At 41.0% G+C, this 25,153-nt stretch overlaps 1 protein-coding gene across 2 annotated transcripts; it reads left to right on the plus strand.

Annotated features, from left to right (window-relative positions):
• The first annotated feature begins 256 nt into the window (after positions 1 to 256).
• ypel2b (yippee-like 2b) lies at positions 257 to 20,489 on the plus strand. Of its 2 annotated transcripts, XR_013817120.1 has the most exons (6): positions 257 to 396; positions 12,738 to 12,967; positions 13,186 to 13,229; positions 14,355 to 14,463; positions 16,869 to 17,719; positions 19,410 to 20,489. XR_013817120.1 is itself a non-coding variant. In XM_079824461.1 (5 exons), exons 2-5 carry the CDS (start codon positions 12,851 to 12,853, stop codon positions 16,956 to 16,958), a joined length of 360 nt encoding a protein of 119 aa, XP_079680587.1. In that variant the 5' UTR covers positions 257 to 396; positions 12,738 to 12,850; the 3' UTR covers positions 16,959 to 19,128. The 2 variants fall into 2 exon arrangements, 1 of the variants encoding a protein (XP_079680587.1); XM_079824461.1 differs by lacking the exon at positions 19,410 to 20,489 and having other exon boundaries at positions 16,869 to 19,128.
• Positions 20,490 to 25,153: the final 4,664 nt, after the last annotated feature.

Consider the following 25,153-nt stretch of genomic DNA (forward strand, 5'->3'; position numbering starts at 1 on the left):
TACTTCCAAGGAAACACTACTGTACTGGTCTAACAAACGAGATTTTCAAGCACAAGTTCTGCCTAAACTCAGTCAGAGTTGCAGGTAGATACCAGCCCAATTTACGATTGGTTGTTTTTTCGTGTTCTGACCAATCAGCGTAGTGTTGCTATGCCTCTGCGTCTCAGTGATTGGTGGAAAGAGGTGTCATTTGCCCCGTAGGTGATGTACAGTGTGATCGTGCCCATACAAAACTTAGTTTACATGCACCACGTCCACACTGACCGCGAGCGCAGCGGGAGAAGGAATTTGTCGTGACAGGAATGCACGCGCAAAGTTTGCTGTGAATCCTGCGTTACTTAAACTGAAGAGGAGCGCGTGCCACCATCTCAGAGCCCCGTTTTCTTCTTTTCAAAGGTAAATGCGAGTTATTTTAGTATTTAAGTAGTCGCCATGCAAGTTTGATATAGCCCTCTGCTTTATGTAAATCATGTCAACTGATAGTGTCAGTCAGCTGTGTAAGAGCATCAGGTCAGGAAGACGGTGTTGCGTTGTAGTTCAGCTGGATGGTGCGATGTGATGCGCTGCAGGTCCGCAGTGGTGCTGCTGCTGATGCTTGTTTATCAAACACCTCCACTATCAGCTCATCCGCCAGCAGCATCAGCATCACTGCAGCATCAGCAGTGGCACATGTGTCATCTCTGACAGTGATCTGCTCAATCGCTCCGTTTGCATGGCATGTAAAGCTATCAGTCATAAATGAAGACATCTCTGCATTCATAGCAGCGCACTTTATCCAGTCTGCGTCACGTCTGAGTTCTCCAGGAGATAAACATCGCAGTATCTGATCACAGACCGACTGGTTATTAAATATATGATATTAAACAAATACATGTTTGAAAAAGAACATTCAGCAGAATTAAGCATAAAGCATCTGGGGTTATACTTGATTATAAGGTTAAATATGCTGCTCTGTTACAGTGTGGTTATATATTTAAGTACTGAGTTATATTTAGTAACTACATATACTTTACTACAGGGGCTTTCAAACTGGGGTCCTCCAGAAGGTTCCAAGGGTCCCCAGAGGATAAATAGACAAAGCAAATCTGGATCAAGTCTACTGACTGTTTCATTTCTAAATGTTTCTGTCTTTTCTTGCCATATACGTACTTTCCAGAATTGTATGTTTGATACGTACCTGTTTTTGTTTTTCTCACTATAGTCACTGGGGAACTTGTATAAGGCAGTATTCTTAACGCAATATGTAAGCTAAGCTGCTTACATACATTTCATGTGAAAGTTGTCAGGTTTATACATCCAACATTAATATCCAATTTTAATATATATAGATGGATTTTAGGAAGGGGGTCCCTCATAAAAAAGGACCCCCTTCATAATATTTGGGGGTCCTCGGCATCATCAAGTTTGAAAACCCCTGCTTTACTATATGGTCAGAGTAGATTTAGGATCAGTTGCATGTAATTATGCATAATTTACTGTTATTACTATGGTAAGTACATGTAACATATCTAACAAGGACACTGTAACAAAGTTTCCGCATCTGGTTACACTTTATTTTAGTGTTCTTGTTTGAATGTAATTATACCTTTAAGTACTGAGTAATATTGATTAACTTCATGGGTTTAGAGGTTAGACTAGTGTTTGATTTAGGGTTAGTTGCATATAATTATGCATAATTTATAGTTATTACTATAGTAGCTCAATGCACCCTCGGACACTAAATTAAAGTGTTACTGAATATTTATTTATGAATGAATGGTTCAGTAACAGAGTATTCAGTAATATTTTATGTTTAGAACATGTGATAAAGTGTTATAGAATATTCAGCATAAATAAAATGGATAATTTAATATTAATACAAATTGAATATATTTATTTCAAATAGAATATTCAGCATAGACAGAATTAAAATATTTGATATTTGGAATATTTGAATGTTATCTAATATTTCATATTCAGAAAAATAATAGAATATTCAGTATAACTGACCCACAGCTTTATAACAATACACTTCTTGAGCACATGTCATGGACTTTTTACTACGGACTTATTATATTGGTTGTGTTTCAAAGCTTAGTAAGCTCCCTAACTAGTCAGTACTGATGGGTTTGAGTTGATAGAGCTTAGTAGGTAGAGTTATCAACATGCTTAAAGATGCTGTATGTAATGCCAAACTTTCACCAGCATGTCTCCTGTCCCACACGAGGAGCAAACACACTGGATCATTGCTACTCTCCGTTTAAGAACGCCTACAAAGCTCGTTCACAGCCAGCTTTTGGCAAATCGGACCATGCCGCCATTTTCCTCACACCGGAATATAAACAAAGGCTCGTTCAAGAGCCCCCGGTGAGGAGGGAAGTCAAACGCTGGTCATCCCATTCAGAGATCACGCTACAGGCAGCTCTTGATGACGTCGACTGGGACATGTTCCGCGCGAGTTCTGAGGACGTCAGCGAGTTCACAGAAGTGGCGCTCTGCTTTATTAACACACTGACAGAGCAAGCCACACAAACAATAACTATAACGTCCTTCCCTAATCAGAAACCGTGGGTGGACAGTTCAATTCGCACTGCAGTAAACTCGCGCACCACCGCTTACAATGCCGGTCTCCTAACGGGGGATATGAGGGAGTACAAAGCTTCATGTTACGCTCTCCGGCGCGCCGTTAAAGCCGCAAAACTCCGCTATAAAGACAGAGTGGAATCTCATTTCCAACTCAACGACTCCCGGCGGATGTGGCAGGGACTGAGAACCATCTGTGCTTTTGGAACTAAATCCTCTGCAGAGGTGAGAGCTGATCCGTTACTGGTGAACGAGTTAAACTCTTTCTACGCTCGCTTTGATGGTAATCGCGGCAGCGCGACTCCGGCGAGTGACGCGTCAGAGAGAGTCCCTCAGAGCAGCAACGGTCACGTGATCTCTGTCTCGGAGGACGAGGTTCGGAGGGCACTCAAACGTGTGGATGTCAGGAAAGCTGCTGGGCCGGATGGTATTTCAGGTCGTGTTCTGCGGTCCTGTGCTGATCAGCTCGCAGGGCTCTTTACATCCATATTCAACGAGTCCCTTGCTACATCTGTTGTCCCCACCTCCTTCAAACGATCCTCCATCATCCCTGTACCTAAGATCAGTAAACCCTCTTGCCTAAATGACTATCGTCCAGTGGCTCTCACATCTTTAGTCATGAAGGTCTTTGAGAGACTCATTAAAAACAACATTTGCTCCTCCATTCCTGACACTTTGGACCCTCTTCAGTTTGCCTATCGTCCCAATAGATCGACTGAAGATGCCATTTCTCACGTCCTTCACTCCTGCCTCACTCACATCGACAGCAAAAGTGGGAACTATGTCAGGCTGCTATTTATTGACTATAGCTCAGCCTTTAACACCATAGTTCCCATTAAGCTAACACACAAACTCCTGGATCTAGGCCTGAATTCTTCTCTCTGCCTCTGGATTGAAGATTTCCTCACTGGCAGACCCCAGGCGGTGAGAGTAGGCCAGTTCACCTCCACCTCCATCACCCTGAGTGTTGGAGCTCCACAGGGCTGTGTGCTGAGTCCCCTGCTCTACTCTCTCTACACCCATGACTGTTTGTCCACACACAGCTCCACCTCCATCATCAAGTTTGCTGATGATACTGTTGTCCTGGGTCTCATCTCCAACAACAATGAGACGGCATACTTGGACGAAGTGGAGCAACTGACATCATGGTGCCAGGACAACTGTCTCTCTCTGAATGTTAACAAGACCAAAGAACTGATTGTGGACTTCAGGAAGAGACAGCATCGGTCATACTCCCCTCTCATGATCAGCGGGACACCGGTAGAGAGAGTGAGCAGCTTCAAATACCTGGGTGTGAACATCTCCGAGGATCTGACCTGGACTACACACATCCAGACACAGGTGAAAAAAGCCAGGCAAAGACTGTACCACCTGCGCCAGCTGAGGAAATTCAGGGTTTCACCAGCCATCCTGAAAACTTTCTATCGAGGGGCGATAGAAAGTGTCCTGACTCAGTGCATCACAGCGTGGTACGGGAACAGCACCAGTCACGACTGCAAAGCCCTGCAAAGAGTGGTGCGCTTATCCGAGCGCATCTCAGGCTCAGCTCTCCCGTCTCTGCAGGACATCTACACCAAACGCTGCAGAGGTAGAGCTACCAAAATCATCAGAGACATTAATCACCCTGCAAACTCTCACTTCACCCTGCTGCCATCTGGTAAGCGCTTCCGTAGCCTGATGGCAAAGACTGAAAGACTCAGGAGGAGTTTCTTCCCCCAGGCCATCAGACTCCTGAACTCAGTCACGTGACTCACTTCACCCCCGCACACACATAAACATACAGTCTTTCAACATTAACATCCACATACTGCAATTGCACTGCACTTTACTTTACGTCCCTATTGTTACTGCGTAACAACCTGTAATAAACCTTGCACATTATACTTCTTTATATATACATATTATATATTTTATGTTAACCACTTATTTTTAAGTCTACAGTTTATCTCACTTATCATCCACATATTTTTTATATTTTTATTTTTATCTTATTTCCTATTTTTATCTTTTACTTGATTTATTTATAATTCTACTTATGTTAATACTTTTTATTCTAACTTTATTCTATTTCTATTTAATTTCTTGTAACTGTTATTTGCACTGTCCATGGAGCGGACCTGTTTACATTTCACTGCCAGTTGTATATTGTGTATATAACTGTGTATGTGACAAATAAAACTCTTGAATCTTGAATCTTGAAGTTTTTGACTGTACTAAAGCACAAAAATACCATAATATGTTTGCAGATATTTAGGTAACATGCTGAGTTCACATACTCGTTTCTCAGAAAAGCAACGCTACAGCCAGTTATTCTACTTTGAAATGTGCATCCGTGTTGGAATGTCTGTTTTTGTTTTGGTCTGTGTGATAACACACGTTGCCAGTTTACCCAATAGTATTTCGACAGAACAGGTTGCCAGTTGTTGGAAAACACAACGTATTGCTGCGATGGAAGCCACCAAACAAACTGGGTCAGAGATCGCAGATTCCACCCGACCTAAAAAGCCTCAGAATCCATCTAAAAATCTCTACGAACCGAAGCACATTAAAACGCGGATAAATCAACTCATCAACCTACAGTGTGTGAGTCTCCTCGCCTTCCATTGTCGATTGTGCTCGTTCCTGTTGCGTGTCCTCAAACTGGCAACCCATTTGAGCGTCGAGTCTGAGGAGGAGGGGGCGTGGGAAACTATATTTTGAATTTGGACTGCAGTACCCATTTCGACCACTAGCTGTCATTCCTACATACAGCACCTTTAAGTGTGATATTGTGATGTATCACATTTCAACAAGTGCCATGTTTAGTATCGATTTGCTCCAATATGTTGTAGGCTCAACTATTTTTTAATTTTTTAAATGTTGTTTATTGCTCTGTTGTGTAGTTGTTCTGGTGCAACTTCACAAGATCAACAAGGTGTGTGGAAGAAAAGCGAAAGAATTTGGGATGAATACAGCAACACTTGCTAAATGGAGGGATCAAAATAGTCAGATAATGGAGCTGAAAAGATATTACTCTTCATTTTGCCAATGCATTTCGGCACACAGGCATTCATCAAGGTTAAAAGATTACAGGTGTACAAAAGCTCATTTGAATACAAACAAGGACACAATTCAACCCTACGGATAACCAATGAAAAAGTCAGATGGTATGGCATCCACCAATCACATAACATGTCAAGTGAGCGATCACATATCAGGCCAATAGCCTCTGATTGGTAGATTTCTAATCAACATGTTCAAAAGCAAAATAAAATAAAAGGTACAATGACAAAATAAAAAGTACAGACCATAAGAACGGGGGCTGTTGGCCTGATATGTGATCACTCACTTGACATGTGATTGGTGGATGCCATACCATCTGACTTCATTGTTTATTTCTCTGTTGTCAGGGGTCAAATTTTAAAGCATACTTGCGCGTCCAGGAGGAAACGGTGCCAGTAGTGCAGTGTGGCTGAAATCCAGCCCCACATAGTGTCTGCTGTCAGTGAATCAGGATTAGTCCAGCAAAGCACTCAAACCTTCAGCTATTGCATGAAGCAATAATAAGAATTGATTACTTTTTTTTATTTTCAACAAGCTCTCTCGCTCTTACACGATCGAATTCAGAGAGCTTGAATGCTGACAAGTAATTTCTGAAACACTGTCAAATCCAATCCGGTCTCCGGGGATTACGTTTTTCAATAGTATTTCCTGCGGGTCTTAAGCTATGGTATTATGCTGTGACACTCTTCGCATGATAAACTGCATTTATGAATGCAAATGCAAGCCATCAGAAATGGATAATCGCAAAAAAGCAGAACATTTTAATTTTCATGACCCACTCAGGAAATTACAGGGGCTGTTTAATCATTTGCTATGACGTAACATCGTATTACACCATTTTTCTAAATGATATCCTTAAAAAGTAAGGGGGAAGGTTGCAAAAATCATGTCAGAAATGCAGATTAGGAATCCTGTCTCAAAGTAATTACAGTAAATGCATCATCAAAAAGACGCTAGAAGCTGGACAGCCAGTGAAGGATGGGACGCAACGCAAGGACACACATTTTCCCTTCTTTCTGTTGCTGCTGTTATCCCCATCAGCGCTGCTCTGCTGGTTACATAAGAAAGGTTCTTGTGTTGCACAGGCCTTGAAGTGATGAGTGCTTACAACCCCTGTGTCACAACACATGCATCAGAGCATTCAGCAGGAGACATTAAGTCAAGTCACCTTTATACAGTGCGCTTTACAGTCATTGTTCAGCCGAAGTCAGTTCAGTGTTGATTCAGTTCTGTTGTAAAGATCATCAATTATTAAATTAGTTCATTTCATCTATAAAGCAGCTCTGCAGAAAACAGCGATGTCATTGTCCAGCACAGTTCAGTTCCCATCCAATAGTGTCGGTGCAGTCAAATCAATAATACTGTTGTGTATTAAGTGTCCCCAACTAAGCAAGCCAGAGGCGAGAGTGGCGAGGAACCCAAACTCCGTCAGGTGACTGAATGGAGAGAGAAAAAAACCTTGGGAGAAACCAGGCGCAGTTCTCCTCTGGCCAACGAACGAACACTGTGTGATTATGATTCAGGCTGCATCACAGGTCAGATTGTGGATCGGTAGCATTCAAATATTTCATCCAGTTCCTTTAGCTTGAAGATCGGATACATCACGCCGGTATGGAGACGAAGCTGGTCATAGGGTCTGTGCAGAGGACCTGTCTGGTTCTTGTGGTCTCTGCTGAGGATCTGTGCCGATGGCTGTCGTGTCGACGAGGCCTTCACAGGGGATTGTCTAGTTGACAGGATCTCTGCTGACTTTCAGGGCTGCGTTGTGGTCGTGTCTAATCTCATCTGATCTGGATACGGACTGGATGCGGCTGACTACGGTAACCTCGGGATATTAATTTAAGGGGGAAATTAACAAAATTAAAGGTACTGTTCGTCATTATTTACAGTACTCTACATTATGTCTTTCCAGACCTGTATGTTTTTTTGTTTTTTTTCATGGAACACAAAAGTAAACATATTTGCGCAACTCTTTCTGTAAAACAAAGAGTATGGCTACAGAAGACCGTGGGCCTGTCCAAATACCCACACTTGCAGTCTTAGCAGGAAGTTTGTGTGCAAGAATGTCCCAAGTCTGAAAAATGTCCAAAGCTCAGGGCCCTTAACACACACTAAATTTAAACTTTACTAATCTAAGTAAAGTTACTAAGATCTAAACTAATCTCTAATAGCGATTCAGAGCTAATACCGATTCAGAGCGATTGTCGTTTTGATTTTTTATAGTATTAAAAATGGTTTAGTTCAGTTACAGAACAGACACTAAAATTAAAAATGTAATGTGTCTGCTCAATGCAGCGTGAGGCGAACAAGAGCCGCAGCACAGATCAGCAGCAGGAGTCAGATTTCACCTCGCTTCGCCAATTTCGCCTCAGTCTTGACTGACAAGACGATGGTGGAAGATTCGGTTTCAAAGCGGAATGTAAAAGCGCCGATTTAAGCAAGTTTGTCTTTGTACAGTTTTGTTGTTGTGTTTTTCATTAAAGCTCCACTCCGTAACTTTTTGCGCTCTAGCGGTTAATAAACAGAACTGCATGTGTCTTGCGGAAGAACATTGCGGCTGGAGCTACTTCTCTCTGTTTATGTCTATGGCGAGTCACGCAGGGCCTGTGCTCCTCCGCAGCGGTTCCTACCAGTCCGGTCTGAAATAGTCCCAAGTTAAACACTTATTATAAGTGTACCATAATGATTCAGGGTAAGACAAAAACACGGTTTGGGAAATGGATTCATGTTGTACATTCTCATTATATAATTTTTGTAAATCTTGAACACAAAAAAGTTACGGACAGCAGCTTTATGAATAATAATGAACACACCATTCAAGCAATTGCTGCCACAGAATTGCCGCTAATTTGAAAGCGATAGTAAAATGCACACAGCCGTACAGGCATTCATAATGGTGCGCGTCCACTGGCACAAAGCAGAGCGAGCGTTTTTAGTTAATTCCTATAGAAGTTGAGCTTCTATAGGAATTCATTGAAAATGCTCGCTGTGCTCTTCACCTGTGGACACGCACCGTAAGCGATGAGGATTTAAAATCGCCTTTCGAATGTGCCCTTCGAAGGACGCAGCCTCTGAATTTTGCCGCAAAGTATATAAACAAAGTAAATAAAGCTCTGTAAAAACAATAAAAAAACAAAAAACAATGCATTTTTAAAACACTGTAAGTGTGTCCCATCAGGTAATCTAAAGTTCTACACACACTTGTAGTCTTCATGCCCACTTGGGCCAAATACAGGAAATGCGTCATAGTAGACAAGTAGTCAAGTGCAAAGACGGCAAGTATGGGTATTTGGACAGGCTCTTGTAATATAATAATATCAATAATTTGTTACATTAATATAGCACTATTCTTGGCACTTAAAGCGCTTTACATATAGTAGGGGGGAATCGCCTCAACCATTACAAATGTGCAGCATCCACCTGGATGATGCGACGGCAGAACGCCCACCATATAGACTATCTTTGGAAAAAATAATATTTGATGTGTAATTTGATTGTTGAGCTTGTCTTACGTCGTATTCGATTACATGGAGGGTGGGGTTTATGACCTATAGGCTACTGGGTCCTACCACTTGGAGGCGATTGAAAAGTTTTGGCTTCACTTTTCAGGACTTGTGCGGCACAATTGATTAGGACCCACACAGACCATAGAGTGATCACCCCCTACTGGCTTCACTGTCACCTCTACCAGCAGCAACCTAGTTTTCCCAGGAGGTCCAGGTAGTGACCAGGCTCAACCCTGCTTAGCTTCAGTGGGCAACCAGTCTTGGGCTACAGTGTGATAGCAAACAAGTCATTTGGACTACTTTTATGGTGCTTTTTGTAATTTTTGAAGCATGACAGTCCTAGTCATTACAACTGTTGAAAGAGTTAAAATGAATTTGTGTGTTCCATGGAAAAATAACAGCAAATGGGTTTGGGAATTATTCCTTTAATGCTGGTATTTATGATCTTTAGTAGTGTTTGTTCTATGCAGACCGTAAAAACCACAGCTTAAAAAATCTGATTGAATCTTCTGGCCTCTTTCACCCTAGTTTAATCTCTTGAACACTACATACAATTACTATAAGGCTTCTTATAAGATGTGCTGCTTTTCATTCAGCTTGTGTTCAGCTTTGTGATCTGTGGCACAGTTTATGTGTTGGATCAGTATTTGATCTGGTTGTGCCTGAAGGTTCATCAGCGTTCGGATCAGAGCTCAGTGAATATGTTTTTGTCTGCATGATGAAACCATACTGAGACTCTCTCTCTTTGCTTTTATCGATCCGCCTGTTTTGGCAATACAAAACCTGGACTCAATTTGCAGCTGCGTGACAAAGGAGGGATACAAACACAAAATCCCAAGAAAACATGTTGGAAAAAGCAGTCCGGAGCAATGAAAGGCGGATTTGATCATTTCTTACTCGTTGGTTCCTTCAGCGTTGAGTCTCAAAGGATAGTTTACATATCCCTCATGAAATACTGCTCAACCATTAGGTTTCCACTCTTCTTATGATAATTTATTGATGTTTCCATACAAAAACATATTACATTTCAATTTAAATATAATATACAGAACCAGTATTAACCAGTAGCCATTTAGTCTCTCCCAAAGCTTGTGCTAGAGAAAGAGAAATCCATTATCTCATCTATTATGCAGTTATAGCAGTGTCACAAAGTGCATCGTTTGGTTGACGGTAAACTGTAAGAAAACACCATGGGTCCTTTTCAGCATCATGTCCTGAGCAAACTCGCAGAGTCCTAAAATACCCGCATGGGTCAGAGTGTGGAACTGGGGCGAGAGCGGGTCACCAGAATGCTAGAGAGTTTATTTGTGGACGAGTACCAGTGTGCGTTTGCCCCAGCCGACGGTTGTGTGTTTGTGTGGGAAACCGCTTCGATCCATCAGTAGCCTCTTTATTCCCCAGCCCCACGCTTTGACGGGGAAACAATGGACAGAACACAAGAGCCGCCTTTTTGCTCTGGACTCATAAGACGTGCTCACCCCTGCCTCAACAAAGCCTTCTGACTGAGAGAGTAATGTAACAATAAAGCATCAGACTGGAGCATAAAAACAGCTGCTAACCTCTGGAAATTCTTAAAGGGGAAGTGTGCGATATCTGCACCGCTGTAGTGAACAAAATGGTAAAAGTGATCATGCCAAAGTGGCCAACATGATGCTAGGGTGTTGTGGGTGGTTGCCAAGGCAATTGCTATGCTGTTGCTAAGTTGTTCTGAGAGTGTTGCTATATGGCCCAAGTTAAAAGAGCCTACACCAAAGTATCTAGTGTCTAACTGCTTAGAAAAGTAACAGCACACCATTCCTCAACAACCCACATGATTTAAGCAGTATTGTTTTAGTATTATTTGAATACTATTATAGTATTTATTCATATTTTGAAGTTTTTTGAGTTTAGGTTTTTCACCTAATATTTATATTTTATTTTATTTCATTTCATTTTTATTTCAAAGAATGAAAAGTATTTTTAATAACTTTAGTTTTAATTAACAACAACATCAACAACACTGGATTTAAGGTTTTGTTGATTTACTGTAGACTGTTTACAAAAGTTTAGGTATGGGAACCATAAGAATTTGAACATTTCCAGTTTCACTTCTGATTACTCTTACCAAATCCGAATCCTCAACGTTTCCATTAACAATTCTTTGAGTATTTTTGACTGCACTAAAGCATTTTTTTCCCTCCGAGGCTAGCGTATTTTTTCAATTGTTTTTCATGGGAGCATCGCGTTTTTTAAAACGGCAGCAGCATGACGAGATGCTGAGTGACTTTGTGCTCTGCGTATTTTTCTGGTCACCGATATTTGAGGACATAGGGCCCTATTTTAGCGATCTGAGCGCATGGTCTGAAGCGCATGGCGCAGGTGCAGAATCCATTTTTGCTAGTTTAACAAAGGAAAAAACGGTCATGGTCCAAAAGGGTTGTCCTTATTCTCTTAATGAGTCATGGGTGTGTTTTGGGTGTAACGTGTAGTAAACCAATGAGAGTCTCATCTCCCATTCCCTTTAAAAGCCAGTTGCGCTCGCACCATGGCGGATTCGCTATTTACATGGCAGAATTTGCGAGCGGAAAGACTGAACACTTCTCCAATTTTTAATATTTAAAAATGTTTGTGTGTTGCTGCGCGTCCCTATATGTGTAATAAGCATAGTGTACATGCATTGTGCACCCGCCTATAGGCGCATATTACTAACGCGCCCTTTAAATAACACAAAAAAATACTGCACTATTAACTTTAAAGCAGGTTTTGTTGGTCAATGGCGCAGTCTATTTCAGTTGCCTCAAAATAGCAACACGCCAACAATGTGCCTGATGGGCGCGAGTGTATTGCTATTTAAACAACGTGGCGCTAGACGTGAAAACGATAACTGCGTCGGGCTGAAACTAGCAAAAGACACTTGCGTCGTGCCTGCCGTTGCATTGTGTCGGGTGTATGATAGGGCCCTTAGACTATTAAAAAAAGATGGGCAGCGCAACTCCGCTTTCTTACCTTTCACTGTAGAAAAATTAAGCCAAAATATCCCAGTAACGGTTGTTACGGATTACGTCGTTCGGAGCCCAAGTCTGCGCGGTAGTGATCCTGAGGTGGAGCCATGGCATCAAGATCCAGCTCAATAACTAACTATAACAAAACTTAATGGGAAAACAAACACTTGAACCTATGTCTGCATGATACTAGGTAAAATGACAGAATTTTATTTAAGAGTAATTGGATTTTTTAGTCTTGCTCACGTTCCGTTCGATTACATGGAGAGGGTGGGGTTAAAGACCTATACTGCAGCCAGCCACCAGGGGGGCGATTTAAATGTTTTGGCTTCACTTTTCAGGACGCGTGCGGCACACTTGGTCAAGGAAATGTTCAACTTTGGTTAAAACTACAATGGTTGCGCTGTATGGTTTTATTTGAACCTAAAAATCTCCTGCTTATAAGATGAGTTGTTTCTAGAATTGAATGATTAACACTGTAGATTCAGTTGTGTTGTAGATTCTGAAAAAGTTCTTGGTTTCTAAACCTACCCTGAGCAATAGTAATCTAACCTTGTTCAACAGATAGTCCCCCCTCAAAAAAAAAGAGTGCAATGCAATTCATATTGGCTGTGATACTCATCCCAGGACATCCCTGTGTGTGCAGGTGTATACCTCCCACCCCGCCCCACCACGGCCCTCACCTGTGTGTTGCGGTGCTTCCCATGTGAGCCGACCTGGGCCGGCAGCCCCTTCTTGCACCGCCCTCCGACCCGGCCCATGGTCACCATGACGCGCTCCAAAACCTTCCAGGCGTACCTGCCCAGCTGCCACCGCACCTACAGCTGCATCCACTGCAGAGCACACCTCGCCAACCACGACGAGCTCATCTCCAAGGTGATTAATGAGCTGAGAAATTACGACCTGACAGCAGGCGCAGGAACAGGACATGAACAAACATGTTTGTTAAGCATATGAGAAGCACACAGATTGGAAGATCAACACATGCTGTTTAATGTCACATCAGTTCTGCACGGATGAAAAGCTGCTCTTTAAAACAGTTTCAGATGAACATTTAAGTGTGATTTCACATGCAATTATCTTGTTTCCTTTAGTCCTTTCAAGGAAGTCAGGGCAGAGCTTATCTGTTCAACTCTGTGTAAGTTATTTCTGTGTTTTTACGTGGATATTTGTTGGTACATTTGTGTTATTTGAAGGAGTTTTGACGTGTGTGCATATACACTACCGTTAAAAAAGTCTCTTTTGCTCAGCTGCGTTTATTTGATCAAAAATACAGTACAACAATAATATTGTGAAATTTTCTTACACTTTAAAATGGTTGTTTTAATATATTTTAAATGTAATTTATTCCTGTGATGGCAAAGCTGAAGTTTCAGCATCATTACTCCAGTCTTCAGTGTCACATGATCCTTCAGAAATCATTCTAATATGATGATTTGCTGCTCAAGAAACATTTCCTATTATTATCAATGTTAAAAATAGTTGTGCTGCTTCATATTTTTGTGAAAACCATTACATTATATTTTTCAGGATTCGTTGATGAATAGAAAGTTCAAAAGAAATAGCCTGACAAGCCAGACCCACATCAAGATGTTGGGTCTGGGAACCCACCATTGGCAGGGCTCAATCCGAGGGGCGGGATAAACGGTCGTCTTTCAAATTCCCTCTGCACGCAATAGGATAGCGCCACAACCAACCAGAGCGCTATCAGTGGTGAGACAACAATCACAAGTGGGTTGTGGCTGAGTCCCATGCGTTTTCCCACCAGCGGAGCTAGTTTATAGATTAAACTTTTGCCGTATCTGGTCGGCAAAACTCCGAACACATCTTCCTTTTTTTAAGAATGACTTCAGTACCGTTCTTGGTTAGCAGGGATTTCACGCGGAAACGCCGCAACTCTGCCGTCATTATGTTAAGCCTGCCCACCGACTCTATACACGATGTGATTGGCCTGACTAGAGTTTGGTTTTTCAAACTCGCAAGCCAACGGAGAGTTGCTTGACGACCCTGGCTGAAAATTACATTGGCTGGCGCTAGAGTGCGTCTAGATTTCTAGGCTACAAAAGAAAAGCGTTTACTTGAAATAGGAATATTTTATAACACTAGAAATGTCTTTGCTGTCACTTTTAATCAATTTAATGCAACCTTGATGAATAAAATATCTTTAAAAAAAAAAACACGTTTGGACGGTAGTGTATAAACTCTGTTCATGTCACCTGACTGTAGCTTCCTGTGCCTGATTATATCTCACTGGTCTCCTCAGGGTGAACGTTGGATGTGGCCCTGCAGAGGAGAGGGTTCTGCTCACGGGGCTCCATGCAGTGGCAGACATCTACTGCGAAAACTGCAAAACCACACTGGGGTGGAAATATGTAAGAACACACAACACATGGAAAGTTAAAGCACATTTACATAAAAGTGTCATGATCACTTCGAGATAATAGCACATTGTTAATATACACGGCTTTGCGAGTTTAAGCTTGCTCATAAAGGCTTGTCTAAGCAGGACACATTCCTTGCATGGTGTCCGTTTTTAATCAGCAGCTGTGCCGCATGCCGTTTGGTTTTTTCGGTGCTGGTGGATTTCCGGTCGCCCTTGACATGGAGTCTGGACTGATGCTAACACCGATATGCACACAAACAAGTATACGTTCCCATAGAGGCCTGGTTATTTATAAACATCTCAGATATTTATGTCAGTGTGAATGCAGACGTTTCAGAGAAGCTTGACCTAGTGCCCTTCTCCAGAAATCTGATGAGTCTCCCTGCTGCCTGAATTCATCAGCTATAAAAAGAGAGGACAAATATTAGATGCTGTGGTGAAACAGCATTTGTCCTACCTATTAATTTATTTTTTAAAAATACATTAAAATGCAATTCATAAATACAGTGACTTAAATGCACCTCTTATATGATGAGCATGTTTTTAATTACTGAATTAAAATTAATTATGATATTTTTGGGCAGGCATAAAGTCATGAATGTCAGAGATAAAACTGTCCTGATACAATAATGAAGAAAAAAAGCCTCATAAAAGGTTTTTTTTTTAAAACAAGATTGTGGTCCATCCAACATGCATAAAAATCAGGGCTGTCAAACGATTAATCACGTTCAAAATTAAAGTTTGTGTTTACATAATATAGGTGTGTGTACTGTGTATAACTATTATGTATATATAAATACATACATTTTTTAAAAGGTGCACTATGTAACTTTCCCTCCGCTAGAGGTCGCCTATTCAAAACAAAGAGCGCGGAATCTTGGGACATGTGGTCTTTGCCTCACAGCCGGTGGAAAAGGACTCGGACAGAAATCATGTTCATAGATGTGATTATTAATGTTACTGTAGTATGAAGCAGAAGCAGGACCGAGTGTTGTGGAGCTGAGCAAGGCTGCTGGAGCGATTGTTAATAAGATGAACACAACACACCTCTCGCGAGCAGCAGGACTTTTATTATGACACAGTCGCTGGTGCCACGTTCTGCTTTCTGCTTTTCCGGTCATGAGAATGAGATAACACAGCTCTGTTTATCATATTAGATACATCTGAGTGTGTTAAAAATTATGTTATGACGTTCGCTCTGCGGCTGCTATGACACATGTTCACACTGCAGTGAAACGTTTCTGCAAAATAAAACCAAGGGTAACGCAGACATGACGACAGGCGACTCCCTCACACGTCCCGGTTCCTTGGGTAAAATATACATTTTCTCACGATTTACAAATAGTTGGAAACATTTGGGATATTGTAAGTACTCAACTGAACAAAATATATAACACTGGCCTAGTGGTTTTTGGATATTTTACTGACAAAATTTTACATAGTGCACCTTTAAATATATACATGCATGTGTGTGTATTTATATATACATAATTACTATACACAGTATACACAATATATTATGTAAACACAAACTTTTATTTTGGATGCGATTAATCATTTGACAGCACTAATAAAAATATATATAAAAATCTGAAATTATATCAAAGAGAGGACACCTGCGGACAGTCATAATTTGACCTTTTTATGATAGGACAAGGCTAGCTCAGCTAACAGGGAACGTTCAGAGAGCTTTGGCTAAAATTCTGGCAAGGTTCTCTCAAAGTTATGAACAAACGTTCTTCCAGTAACGTTAATAGCATGTTAGTACAAATGATCTGGTCTTTAATAATGTTCTCAAAACGTTAGCACAAAAACATTATTTATACATCACTCATGGAATGTTTTTTCCTGAAAGGTTTTAGTCAGAAGTTCCTCTTACTTTTTTTAAATGTTATTACTTGTTTCAGAATGTTTAGAGAACATTAAGGAACCTTCACATAACGTTTTCAAAATGATGAACTGGAATTTTCCTTAAAGTTGACATTTTGAACATTCAGAGAACATTCAACTTTTTATTAACTTAATGGGAATGTTAGCAAAACGTTCTTACAACATATTTTTGTTAGTTGGGAGTAAAATCTCCCTGAAAAGCGCAATATATTTAGAATTTTTAATTCATGATATTAGTAAATATATTTATTTGCCTTAAAAAATATATTTAAAAACATTTTAAGATGTGTACACACATGTATACAAGATGGAAGGAAAATTTTATTTGATGGTTACACCACATGACATTTTAGAGATCTTTAAAAAAGGACGTTTTTCAAAACTAAATGAAACCAACATGAACAATGAAAGATTTTTCCTTTTTGTCGTGAGCAATCTGTCACTGACCCATAAATGAATTAGTCCTGCGGTCAATATCATTTCTCGCTCTCCTCCTGCCCCCAGGAACATGCCTTTGAAAGCAGTCAGAAGTACAAGGAGGGCAAGTTCATTATCGAGCTCGCCCACATGATCAAGGACAACGGCTGGGACTGAGCGTCCTGGAGAGAGCAAGCAGATGACGGGTGGATGGTGAATGTGTGGGTGAATGACTGACTTTGGTTTGCCATTACCCTCTTAAACCCTCTTCTACCCTCCATCTCCTGCTGACACACACGCCTCTAGCTGGACCGAAATCAGGAGAGCGGGCCGCCCCGGGGGGCTTTGTGTGTCTGGAGGAGAGAGCACGCATATGTGTGTGTGTGTGTGTGTCCACCCTGGCACATGGGAGCACACAGATACATGAATGCTTACACAAGGTGTACAGACATATGTGTGTAAAAACAACAGCATACCGCATCTCACGCTCACCTCAGCCCGACTGTTTATACTACAAGCGGGTCTATTCATACACGTATATGACATAAGGCAGGGCTCAGAGGGCACGTTGTGCTTGGCATGATCAGTGTCACGAGTTCGCCGAGCTGATGGGGTTTTCTCCGCTTTGTGTCAGTGAGAAACTACCAGGCTGACCTATCGGAATTCAGCTGAGGTTAGGACCATCTGCGCCAAGCAAGGAGACTTGGCATGATCTCTGAATGGAGCTCTGACGGACCAACACAGAGGCTTAAAGGGTTAGTTCACCAAAAAATGAAAAATCTGTCTTTAATTACTCACCCTCATGTCGTTCCAAACCCTTCGGAACACAAATGAAGATATTTTTGATGAAATCCGAGAGCTTTCTGTTCCCTCCATAGACAGCAATTTAATGACCACTTTTCAAGGCTCAGAAAGGTAGTAAAGACATCGTTAAAATAGTCCATGTGACTACAGTGGTTCAACCTTAATGGTATGAAGCGACGAGAATACTTTCTAAAAAACAAACAAAAATAATGCGCATGCGTTGTGGTGCTCACACGAACGGCATCGGCCAATGGTGCACTGTATTTACAATGTAAACTGCGTAGGAGGCTGGCACAGACAAGAAGAGATTTTTGTATTGTATTGATTTTTGTTTGTTTTTGCGCACAAAAAGTATTCTCGTTGCTTGATAACATTAAAGGATTTTACTCACCCCCATCTCATCCAAGATATTCATCTCTTTCTATCTTCAGTCGAAAAGAAATAACGTTTTTTTGAAGAAACCATTCCAGGATTTTTCTTCACATAATGGTTTTCAATTGCAACCAAAATGTTGAAGGTCCAAATCAATACAGTTTCAAAGCGCTTCGAAGGGCTTCAGAGGCTCTGTGCAATCCCAGACGCGGAATAGAGTCTTATCTAGTGAAACGATTGGTCATTTAAATAAAAAAAACACCTTTTTAACCTAAATTGCTCATCTTGCGCTGCGCTGCTCTGCACTAGATGTAGGCAGAAGTACCGCCCCAAGCGACTATGCGAGGACTAATACAAACTCCCTTTACCCAAAAACACATCATCTTCAACTTCAAAATCGTCCAACATCATTGTTTGACCTTTTTTTTGTTGCTAAAGGGCGTTTATATTAGTCTTCGCATGTGCGCTTTCTAAAGTACCGGGAACGGTACTTCGGTCTACGTCTAGTGTGGCGTTTTCGACGTGATTGCGCAATCACTAGCACGTCGCAGAGAAGCACAAGATGAGCAATTTAGGTTAAAACGCTTTTTCGGTTTTTTTAAATGACCAATCGTTTCGCTAGATAAGACCCTATTCCGCGTCTGGGATCGCACAGAGCCTCTGAAGCCCTTCGAAGCGCTTTGAAACTGCATTGATTTGGACCTTCAACATTTTGGTTGCAACTGAAAACCATTATGTGAAGAAAAATCTTGGAATGTTTTCCTCAAAAAAACTTAATTTATTTCCGACTGAAGAAAGAATGACATGAACATCTTGGATGAGATGGGGGCATGGGCGTCGGAAGCAAAACAATTGTGGGTGGGTCCTCTCTCAGAACAATTTTACTGGAGTAGATGCCATTTACATTAAGTACAAATATACCGCCTTGTTTGCTAAACGTCTGGTTGGGCAAGACAAGATTGCGGAAATCACCGGCAATAGTGTAGGGGTAAGAAGCATGGCTTCTCAAGTTTTGACGCAAATCTACCCAAGGTTCGAATCCACTCCAAGCGGGACTCGAACCCGGGTCTACCGGCATGAGAGCCGGGCTGAACTCAGCCGGGCCTTTTGCTGAACTCACTCTACTCCCTTTTCCCATCACATATCAGATCGGAAAGGCATTTATTATTTTAAAAAAAAAATGAAGAAAATATTAGAAAAGTGGAAATAAAGCGTCTAACGTGTTTAATAATAAGTGTTTATCGGTTAGGGGTAGGTAAACAGACATGTGCTGAATTAGAGACGATAAAAGTGAGTGGGTCCAATATCATTGATCGTAAAAAGTGGGTAGGTCTTGTCCCACCCACATACAATGGTTCCGACGCCCATGGATGGGGGTAACGGGTAAGTAAAATATATCAGGGAATTTTCATTTTTGAAGTGAACTAATCCTTTAAGGTTTAACCACTGTAGTCACATACAATGTCTTTACTACCTTTCTGGACCTTGAAATTGTTTTCATTTTTGGGTGAACTAACCCTTTAAACCGCCTAAATGTGCGGTCACATTTACTGTTGCTCGGTGAAATTTCACAGACAAAATCCAGTCATTTCAATCCATGCGTTTCACATGAGGGCGAAAAAATTCCCTTGTGTTCAAGTTGGTCATGTGAATTCACTGCGCTGACCAACAGGAGACTGCTTGGTTAGAAAGTGACTTTGATGTGTGAGCCGTTTCATACATCGCTACGCTATTGATAAAAGTCGATGGACCCTTTTTGACAGCGAAATTTTGCTGAAATATCACTAATGTGACTGCACCTTAAGAAGGGAAAAGTGAACTTTACTGGCATGTTTTTTGCATAAACCGACCATCTAACTGATTTGGGATTAAACATGCGCATAATTACGTGAATGTAAACCTTTGTGTATAGCAGTTTACAAGGTGTTTTATCTGACATCTTTGTGTCTGTGTTCCATGTTCCAACAGTTTGTGCTGGTCCAAGTTTCACACTGTTAATTTGTACCGACTGTTCTTGCGTGCTAAAAGACTCTTTAGGGAATAAGGACATAAGATGAGACCGTACACTGCCTATCAATTAGGTTATTCAAATTTAAATAAAAAGCTCCTCTGTACCCAAGACAACTAATTAACACTTCACTGTCTCCAAAAATCACCAAAGACCCAACTGCAAATGAGTTGACCTAACAAAAAAAAAGCCTCTTTTTTTTGCTTGGGTGCAGAAAATGTTATGCCTGGTTGTGTATAGTGAAAAAACAAGCTCAACAAAATTTGAATTGACACACGGTAATATATATATATATATGTGCATAAATGTATTTATTCACCATAACTGATTTTCATTTGTGTCAGGGACTAAGTTGTTGCATTTGTTATCACTTTATGTCTGGACACCAAAATTTACTACTTTTGTATTCCAGGAAGATGTTTCAACTGTTGTGTATTTTATAAATGGATGATGAGAGGATTATGATATTATTGGAACTCCCATCAACATTGATATAAAATGTCAATAAAACTGAAATATTGATTGATTTGCTTTACGTTTTTATTTTTCTAGGCACTTTTCATGACGGCATGCTGCTTTTAAAGGTGCTGTATGAAATGAAATGGTGCTAGTGGTTGAAATGGGTGCTGCAGTCCAAATTCACAATGTTGTTTGGCACTTTCGGTCTTGTGGACTTACAATGGCTGCCGCGTGCGTGTGTCCGTTAAGTCCACGAGACCTTAGGGTGTTCCATTTGTCATTTTAGGTCTCAGAACCCCTTATATGCGCCCTCGATGCGCACTTCTGCCGAGCCCGCACTGGTGCGGGTTACACATCGGACTTCTTCCCGACAGTCAAAGTGGCGTTACTTCATGAAAGTGCGGCCTTGTAGGAAGACCGCGAGGATTTAGGGTGCCATTTGGGACAGGGCCGTAGAGATTTTTAGATGGATTCTGAGGCTTTTTAGGTCGGGTATAATCAGCGATCTCTGACCCAGTTTGTTTGGTGGCTTCCATGGCAGCAATACATTGTGTTTTCCAGCAACTGGCAACCTGTGCTGTTGAAATACTATTGGGTAAACTGGCAAAGTGCGGTATCGCACAGACCAAAACAAAAACAGACATTCCAACACGGACACACATTTCAAAGTAAAATAACTGGCTGTATTGCTTTTTAGAGAAACGAGTATGTGAACCCAGCATCTTTCCTAAATATCTGCATAATATGGTATTTTTATGCTTTAGTACAGTCAAAAATATACATACAGCACCTTTAAAGAGACAGTTCACTCAAAAAAATGTATTCAGTCATTTACTTACCTTCATTATGTTTCAATCACAATTTTTTGTTGTCTTTGTGGAACACACAAAAAGAGATATTTAGCCTGTCCATGCTGCTCTTTTCCACACAATGAAAGTGGAGTGGGGCTAAAATGTACACAAGACCAACATTTTAAGTTGATATAGTTAAATTTCTTCCTTTTCACTGTAGCACTTGCACATACTCAAAGATGAAGCTGATCGAATTTAAAAAGCAATGGCAGATTTTTTTTTTCTCCAAATAATGACTTAAATTTCTTCCCCTTTCACAAAATAATGGTAATTCTTAAAGGGATAGTTCACCTAAAAATGTAAATTTTGCCATCATTTTACCTTCATGTTGGTTACCACTGAAAAAAAAAAACTTTCTTCGTCATCATATGTGTTTGGGAGGATATGAAAGTGAGTAAATGATGACAGAATTGTCTTTTTTTTGGGGTGAAATATCCCTTTAAAGACTTGTTATACAGGGTACAAGTCATATGGTACACTTGTATGTTGTTTATTTGGTCATTCACAGAGCTTGATTCCCAATTTCCCATTTATTTTCATTGTACGAAAAAGAGCAGCTTGGACATTCTGCTAATCTTCTCCTTTTGTGTTCCATGGAAGAAAGAATACCCTACAAATTGGGAAAGACATTAGTGTATATAACGTAAATAATTTTCATTTTGGGTGAAAGATTTTTTTACTGTTTTGTCTTAAAACTAAAAGTTTAAAATATCAAATTCAGGTCCAACTTGATTAGCAGAGACACTGCAAATGAGGTAAAAATCCAGATGTGAGCTCACTTTAACAAAAAGAGCATTATTTCAATATGGAGGAGCTTAAAATACAAGATGGTGGCTGCTCTCCATTCCTCTGTTGTTCCAGGGAGTGTGCCAGCCTTTCAGTTGCCCTACGTCTCCTCTTTACACAGACAGATGGCTCTGTGTTTGCACTGGAGGCCGTGTCTCCTAGCAACTGGCTCTCTCTTTCTCTCCTCAAGTTGCGGAGGAGGCAGTGCAAGTGTGTGTCTGTGAAGGGCTGGTGTCATTCAGTGTCTGGGCCCGGAGTTTATCTCACACAGCTCGCTGACTGAGGTTGTTTAAGGTCTTTCGGAGGGTTGGTGGTGCTCTGGTGAGTGTGTGGGCGAATAATATCATCATCAGTTGATTACCCAGCTCTCCAGTGGTTGATAGATGAATATGTAGACAGGAGCTACAAAGAAAAACACATACAGTGTGCATATATACTCTGGATTATAACTGTATGCTTTGTTCCAAGTCCTCAGATGACCTTCCGCTCTTGCAAAACGAGACTTAACGCCATATGTCTTGTCTCGCCGTTCCCTCAGCACGATGATTAAACAGAGAAAGGAAGTTATCACATTGCAAATAATGTCAGTATTAGTCAGAGAGCTGAATGCCAAGCAACAGCATTTCCAGGTAATTGTGAAACACTGAAAGAAATAGTTAAAGGCATAAAGGCATGGGTTTGGATGACAATATTTTACAGCCGGACGAGCAAATTAAAGGGTTAATTCACCCAAAAATAAAAATTCCTCACCCTCATGTCGTTCCAAACCCGTAAGGCTTTCGTTCATCTTCGGAACACAAAATAAGATATTTTTGATGAATTCTGAGAGCTTTCTGACCCCTTCATAGGCAGCAACGTCATTGCAACTTTCAAAGCCCATAAAGGTAGTAAAGACATTGTTAAAATAGTCCATGTGACTGCAATGGTTCAACCTTAATGTTATGAAGCGACGAGAATACTTTTTGTGCGCAAAAACAAAACAAAAATAAGGCAAGGCAAGTGTATTTATATAGCACATTTCATACGCAATGGTAATTCAAAGTGCTTTACATAGAAAAGGTATTTAAATAGTGATATAATAATCACAACATATGCATAAGAAATAAAAATACCTTGTATAAGAAAAAAAAAACAATCATATTTAACTAAAGGCTAAAATACTATTACTGACTAAATTCGGGGCTCCCCCGTCTGAATAGAACAGTCACTGCCCTGTAAGACTGACACAGACGAGAAGAAATTGTTGAGTAAAGTCGTTATTTTTGTTTTGTTTTTGTGCACAAAAAGTATTCTCGTCGCTTCATAACATTAAGGTTTAACCACTGGAGTCACATGAACTATTTTAATAATGTCTTTACTACCTTTCCGGGCCTTGAAAGCAAATGCAATGACGTTTGTTGCCTATGAAGGGGTCAGAGAGCTCTCTGATTTCATCAAAAATATCTTAATTTGTGTTCCGAAGATGGACGAAGGTCTTACGGAGCGGATTAAAGATCAAGAAAGGATTTGGACGTTGACTGGTGCTATTTTATATGTAAATTACATGAATTAGGCGGAAATCTGAAACCTTTCAGCTGTGAACAATTTCATGATAATTTGCGATTTATAAATTTCACATCTGGAAAAGAGGCGTGTGTACGTTAGTTCTCTGAATCACACATTCTACTCAACATTTTATAAACGAGGCCTACAGGTCTGAGTGTAACGGAGGCCAGCTAGTAGTTGCTGTGGGGGTAAACCCCACTCCTCTGATCTCAAGAGACGCTCTAGCGACTGATGCTCGAGGTTGCAGCCTTTAGTTTCCTTGTTAGAGCGTCCGACTCTCATGTTGGTGGACCCGGGTTCGAGTCCCGCTTGGAGCGAGCAGGTTCAAACAGGAGGGGTTACATTGGTGTCGTGACCTGGATGGGAGTGAGGTTTAGGGGGGTGAGTGTAATGGAGGCAAGCTCGTAATTGCTGTTAGAGTAAACCTCACTCCTCTGATCTCAAGAGACGCTCTAGCGACTGATGCTCGAGGTTGCAGCCTTTAGTTTCCTTGTTAGAGCGGCCGACTCATGCCGGTGGACCCGGGTTCGAGTCCCGCTTGAAGAGGGCGGTTCAAACAGGTAGGGTTACATTGGTGCCGTGACCTGGGTGGGAGTGAGGTTTAGGGGGGTGAGTGTAATGGAGGCCAGCTAGTAATCTCTGTGCGAATAAAACCTCACTCCTCTGATCTCAAGAGACGCTCTAGCGACTGATGCTAGCGGTTGCAGCCTTTAACCTCCTTGTTAGAATGTCCGGCTCTCATGCCGGTGGACCCGGGTTCGAGTCCCGCTTGGAGTGGGCAGGTTCGAACAGGAGGGGTTGCATGAACTAAAAATTCAGTTTTCAAGTTGTAATTTGTTCTGCAAAGATGGGAACACTTTCTACAATTCGAAACGGGTAATAATGGTAATTCTGACATGGCGCAAATGAACCTTTTTTACCCAACTCCATTTGTGTGAAAAAGAACAAGACATTCTGTTAAATTTATTTTGTGTTCCACAGAAAGAATGTCTATGGAACAACATGAGATAAGTAAATTGTGACAGATATACATTTTTTTGTCATGGTGCTCAATTTAACAAAATTAATGTGTTCCGAAGATGAACGAAGTTATTACGGGTTTGGAACGATTAATGACAAGAATTTTCATTTTGGGTGAACGAACCCTTTTAAGGGGGACTTTTACACAAAACGCGTGTTAAATGCAAAACAGTTTTTTGTTTGTTTTGCTGCATTTTAATTAATAATTTCGAGATGTCAACTCGTGACAATCTACTCTGAGCTGTTTACGAACCTGAAACAATCTGCAGCAGTCAGGTGATACAGCTGTCACATGGTACACTGCCTCAATCATAAAACGTGTGTGTACACAGATCCAACGTTCAAAATTTATGAGAACGGACTTTGACGTGGAATAGTGCTTAGAGCCACGTCAGGGTCTGAGCAGACATATGCAATTTTCCGTGTGTGTCAAAGAGTCGGAGAACTGCAGGTAGGCCTATTTGGAAATCAAAGCAATTTTTGCTCTTCGCCATTCTCAAGAAAGGATTTGGACGTTGACTGGTGCT

This window comes from Gobio gobio (genome assembly GCF_949357685.1).
Source record: "Gobio gobio genome assembly, chromosome: 8".
NCBI classification, from domain to species: Eukaryota; Metazoa; Chordata; class Actinopteri; order Cypriniformes; family Gobionidae; genus Gobio; species Gobio gobio.